Source organism: Marmota flaviventris, chromosome 1, assembly GCF_047511675.1.
Source record: "Marmota flaviventris isolate mMarFla1 chromosome 1, mMarFla1.hap1, whole genome shotgun sequence".
NCBI classification, from domain to species: domain Eukaryota; kingdom Metazoa; phylum Chordata; class Mammalia; order Rodentia; family Sciuridae; genus Marmota; species Marmota flaviventris.
In genome coordinates, this window is record NC_092498.1 from 220,375,415 (window position 1) to 220,385,107 (window position 9,693).

General features: G+C 66.9%; 1 protein-coding gene across 1 annotated transcript; it reads right to left on the bottom strand.

Moving 5' to 3' along the window:
* Positions 1 to 1,394: 1,394 nt before the first annotated feature.
* On the bottom strand, positions 1,395 to 4,431 carry Misp (mitotic spindle positioning). Its single transcript, XM_027952446.2, has 4 exons — positions 2,739 to 4,431; positions 2,279 to 2,406; positions 1,983 to 2,021; positions 1,395 to 1,484 (listed from the first exon to the last, which is right to left on the bottom strand). Exons 1-4 carry the CDS (start codon positions 4,429 to 4,431, stop codon positions 1,395 to 1,397), a joined length of 1,950 nt encoding a protein of 649 aa, XP_027808247.2.
* Positions 4,432 to 9,693: the final 5,262 nt, after the last annotated feature.

The window sequence follows — 9,693 nt, forward strand, 5'->3', positions numbered from 1 at the left end:
TGGCCCCAAACAGGCCCATGCTCTAGACTCTGAGGCCTGTGGACACGTCACCTCCTGTGGCAGACAGGCTCTGAGCTGCAGTGACCTGGTCATCTGGGGCCCAGGGTCCTCAGGAGAGGAGGCAGGAGGGCCAGAGTCAGAGAGGGACGTGGAGACGCTCACTGCTGGCTCTGGAGCTGGAGGAGGGGGCACTGCTGCCCCTGGACTTCCGCCTCCTGCCCTCCAGCCTGCCTTTAGCACCTGGGTTCTGGAGATTCCCGCAGCTGAAGGAGACCTGCCTCCTCAGGCAGAGGCCCCGGGGGACAGCGGGGAGACCATAGAGAAGCCTCGGAGGCCCACCCTGGGATGCCAGGGCTGGAACTGCCTGGGGGGGGGGGACAGAAAGCCCAGGTGGACAGAATGGCCCAGGTGCAAGGGCGGTAGCCAGCCTTAGTACAGAGCTCCCTGAGCGGGAGCCCAGCCTCCTCCCTCAGGCCTCCTAGGCTGGGGGTCCCTCGCTGTGGGGCGATTCCAGACCCACGTCTGCTGGTGGCTGTCCCGCGGCCCGCCTTAAATACAGAGTTCTTAAAATAGCCATTGCCGGGCTTCCCAAGCGGGTCCCCGGGCTACCTGGCCACTCCTAGCATCCCGGGGAGGGGGTTGCAAAACTGTGCCGGGGACACGTGCCTCACACGGGGCTGGGTCACCACTGCGGCACACAGACGAACCCGTCTGGGTCTTCATCCCCGGGAGCACAGAGGGAGAACTGAGGCCGAGCAGTCAGAGGACCCCAAGGGTGCACAGTGGCGGAGCATGATGGGACTGCGTCCAGCATCCATGGCCCTGGCCAGCAGGATCCCGCCATCTCTGGTGAGCCTAGAGTCCCCTGGAGCCTAATTAACGACCCTCCCATCGCCCCGACACCAGGAGGGCCAGGGATTCCGCAGTGCTCAACGAGCATTCAAGTGCTGGAGATGAGATGGTGGGGCCCCCGCCCCTGCAGCACCGGCCGCTCCAGGGGACGCGGGGTCCCAGTGCGGGCCTGGCAGGGCTCCCCTAGCACCAAGAAAGACCGCGCAGACACGAGGTTGGCTTTGTGCAGCAGGCGGCCGGCAGGCAGGCTGCTGGGCAGTGTATTTCTCGGTGGACGTCCCAGGCGGCTCCCGGGTGGAGGCGGCGCTCGGCGGCCCTGCAGCGGGCGTGAGGCTGCAGAGGCGTCCGCAGCGGCTAGTCCCCCTCTGGCCAGAGGATCTCGCGGGCGGTGGGGCGGGACCCCTGGCCTCCTCAGGGGGAGGTGGAGTGTCCCCAAGAAGGCCCAGGCAAGCACCTGGTCTCCTCGCCCCCAGGGCGTTGGGGCCCATCTTCTCTGAGGCAGAAGAATCAGCCAGGGAGGGCAACAGGTCCTGTCCCCAGGCTCAGTCCTCGCCCTCGATGGCATAGAGGCCGGCCTCCCATCGTTCGGCCATGGCGTTCTTGTGCCGGGTCACCCGAGTGGCTCCCAGGATCTGCACCAAAAAAGGCAGTCTCCTCAGGGTCCTAACCTCAGCAGGCACCTTCGCACTGCCAGGTCACAGACAAGGCCTAGAACAGGGGGACAGGACCCCCTCTTCTGTCTCAGGCCCCTACTCCGGGTAGCCTGACGGAGGAACCTGCCGACTCCTGCCGAGTTCCTCCCCAGGGAAACAGTCTGGACTCAGCCCAAGGAGGACGGGATTGCCGTCTGAGATCGCTGCCCTTCCACACTCACCCCTCAAGCAGTGCCCCTGCCTGGTGGTGCTAGAGGGACTGAGCCCAGGACGCCCAGAGAAACCCCCTGGTCTGAGCCCAGCCCTCCACCTGGTGGGAGAGGTGAAGCCCTGCAGCCCTCACAGCGGAGTCCAGCAGCACCCACCCCCGCGGACACCACGCCCCCCTCCCCAAGCCGGCTGGGCCCCACCCTGGAGCAGAGGAGGAGGACCCGCGGGCGGATCCGCGGGATGGGTTGCCACTGTGCGTGGACTCACCTCTGAGTTGACCTGATCCGCGGGGTTGATGCCTGCATACTGCGGAGAGAGGCCAGTCAGCCCGGGTCCTTCCCCGCGCCCCTCCCAGGAGCCGGCCTGAAGGCCTCCCACACCCCTCCCTCGAACTCTCCCAGTGTCCCCACCGCCCAGACCCAAGTTGTCACCACACCGCCCCCTCATGCCACCCTCAGTGCAGCCTCCCAGTCCCCTAAGCTGGGGCTCCACCGGGAGCAGGCATTGCTGGGCGGCGGGAGGATCACCCCCGCCCGCCTGGCCTGGGGTCAGGTCCCACTCACCCAGAGCTCCTTCTTTCTCTGCCCAGCCGCTTCCTCTGCAGGGGCTTCTGCCTTCCACACCAGGCCGGAGTGCAGGTGGATGGGGGTGAACACGGGTGACTCCGACACAGAGTAGCTGCCCACGATGCCTGGGGACGGGGAGCAGGAGAAAGAAGGGGCATCAGTGGGCAGACCCACCGTCAGACCTCAGCTCCTGGAGACATAGGGTCTCTGGCTGAGGGCCTGGAACAACCAACAGCTGACAGATGGACAGACAGCAGCAACTGATCATGACAGATGCATCAGGTGAGAACCCTAAGGCAGACTCAACATCTCTCAGAAATCTGCCCTGAAGCTGCCGAGTGGGGGAAGCGGGAGAATGGAATATCTCCCCTCCCCGAGAGCCTTCAACTCTGCCTCCATTTTTGTTCCAAGGCCCTAGGTCCTGAGTGAAGCAGAGACCCCACAGTCCCCTTCTCACCTGATGCCCGCGAGGAGCTCCTGGAGTCTGGCTCAGGGTCCTCCTCTGGTGGCAGAGAGAAGACCTCCGGGAAGAGAGCACTCCTCCGCTCCTCTGCCACCTCACGCTCCCGGCGCAGGACACTCTCCACCTCCCTCTCCAGCAGATCCGATGAAAGGGACTTTTGCAACCTCCACCCTGGGGCCCCAGCCGCCTCCCAGCCCCGGGCCTGGGGAGCCTCAGCCTGCTGAGGGACATCTGGGACCCTGAACCGCAGAGGACGCAGGCGGAAGTGATCCCGCCGAACAAGGCCCTCGCTGGCCAGCAGGGGTCCCCGGAGCGGCGGGGCAGACTCCTGCTTGGTGCTCAGGGGCTTTCCAGAGGATTCTGGGAGCTGCCTCTGAGACCCCAGGGCCTTGGGAGAGGCCACAGCCCTGACCCCCTCTGCGGAGAGACCACTGGGCTTGCTAGGTGATCCCAAGGCCGAGAGTCGCTGCTGGGGGCTCTGGGCGGCCAGGTAGGGCTGGTAGGCCTCGGGTGAGATGCGCTGCACTCTCCTCGAGGCTGGGGCTGGGTCAGCGGCCCGGGCGTCCCGAGTGGGACCAAGGATGGAGTCGGAGCTCATGCTTCTCCTGAGTCCAGGCTGGGGCTGCTCAGAGGCCCAGTCGGGCGTGGATGCCCGTGCCGCCTGCAGGCCCTCCCGCCGGTGGTCCTCCTGGCGCTGCGTCTCCTGAACCATGTCCCGCTGCACATACAGTGACGGACGCCCCCGGTCCCACCGAGGGGCCTCGGCCAGGCCCACCTTGGTCAGCACTGGCCTCGTGGGGATCTCCACCAGCTCCTGGTCGCCAGCTGCCCGACGCAGCCCCCTCTGCTCCCGCAGGTCAGCCTCGCGCTCCTGGGCGAGTCGGATCTCCCGCTCGATGGGCGTTTCCTTGGGGGCCTCTGGGGACTCCACCCGGGACCGGGAGCCAGGGTCCTGGACAGCTGGGATGCCGGACCCCAAAGGCAAACCACGGCCCTTCTTCTCCCTGAACAGCTCCCGCACCTGGGACTCCCTGGGGACCACACTCCCATGGGCCAGGGGAGGCCTGCCTGGGGCCTGGAGAGCTGGGCTGGCCCCTGGTGGGGCACATGGGGGGGCCGCCCTGGTGGGGGGCCTGGGGGGCGCCATCGTGGCGTGTGCCTGCTCCAGGTGGATGAACTGCCGTCTCGCTGCCAGGAAGTCTATCTGCTCCCTGTCAATCCTGTTCTCCTCCAGGGGGGTGGGCCGAAGGTGGCCCAGGGGCCTGGGGTCCCCGTGGTCAGAGGTGCCGCCGAGTGTGGCCCCGGTGCCACCCTTCCTGACTGCCTGGCCCTGGATGACGGCCCAGCGCTCCTGCTCCAGGTCCTGCCGCTGCCTGGGGAGCACACTGCTGGCACCCAGGTGGTGACCCTGCATGTCCCCGTCCTTGTCATCCTCCAGGCAGACTGGTCTCAGGGACCACTGGCCAGGGAAGGCCTGCCCGCTGTGGGTCGCCCCGGTCTTCACCAGGTCCATCTGGGCCTGATGGTCAGGGGACCAGGCCTGTGGCCTGTCCTGGTTCCAGCCAGCCTCCTCGGGCCCCACGCCCACCAGCTCGATGGTGTAGCTGGTGTCTCCGTCCAGCGCTAGGCCAGTGATGCGCGCCGAGTGCGGGATACTGAAGATGGGGTACCTGGTCACCCGGTCCATCTTCTGGGGTGTCCTGGCTTGACTTTCCTCCCGTGGAGTGGAGACCTCTGGACCCACTGAGGGAGAAAGGAATGACAGCCCCCAGTCAGAGCCCCCAGGCCAGAGCCCCCCAGGTCAGATTTCCCCAGGTCAGAGCCCCCAGGTCAGATTCCCCCAGGTCAGAGCCCCCAGGTCAGAGCCCCCCAGGTCAGATTTCCCCAGGTCAGATTTCCCCAGGTCAGAGCCCCCAGGTCAGATTCCCCCAGGTCAGATTTCCCCAGGTCAGAGCCCCCCAGGTCAGATTTCCCCAGGTCAGATTTCCCCAGGTCAGAGCCCCCAGGTCAGATTCCCCCAGGTCAGATTTCCCCAGGTCAGAGCCCCCAGGTCAGATTTCCCCAGGTCAGATTTCCCCAGGTCAGATTTCCCCAGGTCAGAGCCCCCAGGTCAGATTTCCCCAGGTCAGAGCCCCCCAGGTCAGATTTCCCCAGGTCACAGCCCCCCAGGTCAGATTTCCCCAGGTCACAGCCCCCCAGGTCAGATTTCCCCAGGTCACAGCCCCCCAGGTCAGATTTCCCCAGGTCAGAGCCCCCCAGGTCAGATTTCCCCAGGTCAGATTTCCCCAGGTCAGAGCCCCCCAGGTCAGAGCCCCCAGGTCACAGCCCCCAGGTCAGAGCCCCAGGTCAGAGCCCCCCAGGTCAGATTCCCCCAGGTCAGAGCCCCCAGGACAAAGTCCAGCCAAGGCCTGTTAGTGGTGGAGGCACAGGCAAGTGGCCCAGCAGAGTGTCCCACCCTCTGACTCAGCCCAGCCAGTCTCAGTGTCCCACTGCTGGTCTCTGACTGGCTCAGGGCTGCTGAGTGCTCATCAGGGACAATGCCATGAAGTCTGGGGACCGGCCATTCATGTGGGAGAGCGGACCCTCTTCCCCTCAGCCTCCTTGACTGGCTTGAGAGTGACTCCAACAGGGAATCCCTGGGTCCAGCCATGCCCCAATCTCTGGACATCCCCCACTGACCCCACAGCTGCCACAGTATTTGACGTTCACGGTCCAGGGTGTCCCCCGCACCCTCATCCCTCGAGCGCCCACACACAGCCCCCAGCGCCCACCTGCCCCTCTGCTCATTCTGTGGCCTTGGGGTCTCTCTTTGCTCCACCCTGAGCCACACCCCGCCCTTTTTATTTCACTTTGAGACAGGATCTTGCTAAACTGCCCAGGCTGGCCTTGGACTTGGGATCCTCCTGCCCCGCCCCCCCAGATGCAGTGTCTTCAGCAGCATTCTCAGGTGGCCCCAGCTGGCCTGCTCCTTGCTGAGGGAGGTCCAGGGGGACCCTGAGGCCCTGAGAGGGACGCAGCTCCGGGATGCAGGCTCCCACACGCCCATCCCCTGCGTCACCAGCAGGGCCCCTGTCTTGGTGCCATGAAGCCAGGATGGGCTGGGGACACTGTGGACCCTGTGTCTGGGTGGAGCCACACAGCCTCTGGTTGACACCCTCACCCAGTGTCCTCAAGGTCATGGCTCTGTCCTCACTGTGTGTCTCCTGGCACTCAGGGTCACCATCTGGCCTCAGTGCGAACCCCAGCCTCGGCCCACAGCCCTCTCTGCCCCAGGGCCCTGGTTTCTTTCCTCTGCACCTTCCTTTGCAGTGGCCCCCAGGATGCTTCCCTGAGGGCCCAGAATGTCCCTCCCTGGGAGCCATCATCTGAGTGGCCCCTGCAAGCCAGGCTGTCTTCATGGTGGAGCACAGGAGGTCTCACCAGGGGTGTGCTGCGCCTGTGTCCCAGGCCCCATGGCCTGCAGCACCAGGTCCCCAGGGCCGCTGCTGCCGTGGTGAGCCAGCGGGCTCCCGGAGTGGCTCCCGGGACCCCGCAGACCCAGCCTGGATGGCATCTGTGCCCCCAGCAAGGCTGCCTCCTGGGCTGAAGGGGCATGGTCCCCTGAGGCCTTGTGCTGTCCCACCACAGCCCCCAGGCCCCGACCCCTGGGCCGGGTGACACGGCTCCTGTCCCTGCCCTGGGCAGGGCTACGCTTGCTGCAGGAGTGTAGGCCAATGAGTGGCAGCTGTTTACGTGGCAAGATTTATAACCCACCTGGGACATCAGCTCTGGGGACAGGGAGCCACCACCCACACTGAGTGTGGCTTCCCCTCTGGTGGGGCAGGGTTGGGGTGCTGGCCTCCTGACTCATTGAGGCCAGGGGGTGGGGTCCAGGGTCTGGGGTTCAAGGCTGCTGGGCCCACCCAGCTGTGGCCCCGGTGGCTGCTGTGACCCCTGCCTCAGTGCCACCCCTGGACGCCCCTGGAGGGCCGCTGCGCAGGCTGGGCAGGTGCTCACATTCCAGCAATCCCCCTGCTCGAACCCTTGGCCTGTCCTGCAGTGCTCCGAGCCCAAGCCTGGGGAGGGGGAGCCTGGGGAGGGGTCCTGGGGAGGGTCCTGGGGAGGGGGAGCCTGGGGAGGAGGAGCCTGGGGAGGGTCCTGGGGAGGGAGAGCCTGGGGAGGGTCCTGGGGAGGGGGGTCCTGGGGAGGAGCCTGGGGAGGGTCCTGGGGAGGGGGGTCCTGGGGAGGGGGAGCCTGGGGAGGAGCCTGGGGAGGGTCCTGGGGAGGGAGAGCCTGGGGAGGGTCCTGGGGAGGGGGGTCCTGGGGAGGAGCCTGGGGAGGAGCCTGGGGAGGGTCCTGGGGAGGGGGGCCTGGGGAGGGTCCTGGGGAGGGGGAGCCTGGGGAGGGTCCTGGGGAGGGGGGCCTGGGGAGGGTCCTGGGGAGGGAGAGCCTGGGGAGGGTCCTGGGGAGGGGGAGCCTGGGGAGGAGCCTGGGGAGGGTCCTGGGGAGGGGGGCCTGGGGAGGGGGGTCCTGGGGAGGGGGGTCCTGGGGAGGGTCCTGGGGAGGGGGGTCCTGGGGAGGGGGAACCTGGGGAGGAGCCTGGGGAGGGTCCTGGGGAGGGAGAGCCTGGGGAGGGTCCTGGGGAGGGGGGCCTGGGGAGGGGGGTCCTGGGGGGGTCTGGGAGGAGGGGCCTAGGGAAGGGGAGGAGCCTGGGGAGGGGGAGCCTGGGGAGGGGCCGGGGGAGCCCAGAGAGGAGTGTCCTCAGCCCCCAGCCCCCCGTGTCCTCAGCCCCCAGCCCCCCCGTGTCCTCAGTCTTGTCTGTTCCTCGCAGAGCCCTTGGAAGGGGAAACATGGTGTCTCTGGCTTCCACCCGAGGGGACGGGGACAGAAGGCCAGAGAGGGGAAGCCGCTGCCCCAAAGTCAGACCCCAGCGACAGGGTCCAGGGCTCAGAGCCCGGCCGGCTCCCCACGCTGCCCTGCCGACAAGCCCCCTGCGGGAAGCACAGGGTCCCTGCTCCAGCCCTGCCCAGCCTCTCTGCTGCCAGCTGAACCCGGTTTATGGCCCCGGGGCTGCACCTGCTCCTCCACAGCAGCTGCCCTCCTGCCCGGGGCAAAGGCTCCCCAGGGGCCCACAGGTCACCTGAAGGGAGGGCCCCTGGAATTCCTGTCCCCTCCCTTAGGGGCTAGTGTCATCAGGGGCTCCTGGCCCGGCCCTCCCCAGCCCGTGGAATTCCAGCCAAGCCCCACCCCGTCCCTTGACCTGGGCTGAGCCCTGGCCACAGACCTGGGCCAGGCCCTGCCAGATGGAATAGCCCAGGAACTCAGGCCAAGCCTGCTCCCACCTGGGCCCAGCCGGCCCCTCCCTGTATCCTCATCTGGACCTGGACGCAGGAGGGTCCAGAATGCCCAGGGCCAGTGGGGGCTTGCGGGTTTCTGGCCAGGGGTTGTCTGTTGGCCAGCTTCCTCCCTGTCACGGGTTCAGATCCTGGGATTCTGGGATCCCAAAGCCCCATCGGAATCAGGGCACAGACTTCAGGCCTCAGAGTGGGCCCCGGGCGGTCCCACCCCGGCTGGGCCAGGGTGCTCACAGGGAAGCTGACTACAGTGGACACATGCCCCCTCAATCAGAACCCTCCCCGCCAGGCCCGCCCCAGGCAGGGCCCCAGCCTCACCTGCAGCCCAGCCACTTTCCAGCCGCAGCTGTGGCCGTCCACTCAGAGCAGGAGGCCTCAGCTCGGCCCTCTGCCAGGTTGCCAGGCACAGAGGCCCCACCTAGGGAAGCAGGTGCACCCCTCCCAGCCCCGCCTGGGCCCGGGAAGCAAAGTCCAGAGGAGGAGGGAGAAAGACGACACCGGGCTGGGCTGAGGGCGGGCATCATGCCCACTGCAACTGCCCCTTTGGCCAGGGGCCTCCAGCCACTGAGCTGCTGCTGCCCAGGTCCCCCGCCCACCCCACTCTGCTGAGGGCCATCCCTGTGCCTGGGGCATGCAGCTGCGCTGGCCCCTCTGCCAGCTCCAGCTGTGGGTGGAGAGTCAGAGACTCACCCAGCCCCTGTCCGGGGGCCACGCCCCAGATGGGACCTTGGCTCTCCTCTCCTCCAGGAAGTGGGCAAGGCACACTGCTACTCTCCCAGGACTGCCGGGACAGACCCTGTGGTCCTGTCCACACAAAGCACGGGACGAGGGCTTGAGGCCCCTCTGCCAACAGGGCACATTGAGGCCGGATGCTCCGTCGGAGCCAGAGAACCCACGGGGCCTCAGGAAGCCCGGATCACAGGGGTAGGCTGACCTCTTCGCCCAGCGCTGTCTGCGGGCTGGGGCACAGTGCAGAGGGCTCGGGCTTCAGGACTCGAGGCTGGGGCTCTGTCCTGAGCAGCCCTAAGGCTGGCCATGGCCCCCCTGAATCTCATCTCTCATCTCATCATCTCTCCTTCCAGTACCCCTGGCTCTACATCTTGGGGGACTTAAAGTAGATGTGCTGGAGGGCCCAGCACAGCCCAGGTGGCTGCCCGGAGGTCCAACCAGGGTGCAGGCCTCGCCTGGCCCCCCAGCTCACACAGGGCCTTTCCTCCCTGTTGGGCAGATTAGGACCTAGAGGCCCAGAGTGTCCCTCCTGTCCCAGGGCGAGCGGATCTGAACCCGGCACCCCATCTTAGGTATTCCTCTCCATAGCACACGCCCGGGGAAACTGAGGCCTCAGGAGGTAAAGACTGGACACCCAGGGTGCTGGGCACACTGGACAGCAGACTCCCCGCCTCCTGCTTGCAGACCAGGCCTGGCCTCTCCCTGGGATTCTAAAGCCCTGTTACAGGTGGGGAAACAAAGGCCCAGAAACTTCTCGAAACTCATGGTGAGATGCACCGGGGTCAGCACGGGAACCTGACTGGCATGAAGACCCCTGTAGCACCCCCTGCTGCTGCTGTGTCCCCAGGGACCAGGGTGTCTGTGGGGACCCCCATCTCTGAGGGCCA

Excerpts from the sequence above, each read along its gene's own strand:
- Misp (XM_027952446.2), bottom strand. The coding sequence starts at position 4,431 with ATGGACCGGGTGACCAGGTACCCCATCTTCAGTATCCCGCACTCGGCG. Across the intron at positions 2,022-2,278 it reads AGAGAAAGAAGGAGCTCTGG|TATGCAGGCATCAACCCCGC; the intron begins GTGAGTGGGACC and ends CTCTCTCCGCAG. Across the intron at positions 1,485-1,982 it reads CGGATCAGGTCAACTCAGAG|ATCCTGGGAGCCACTCGGGT; the intron begins GTGAGTCCACGC and ends TTTTTGGTGCAG.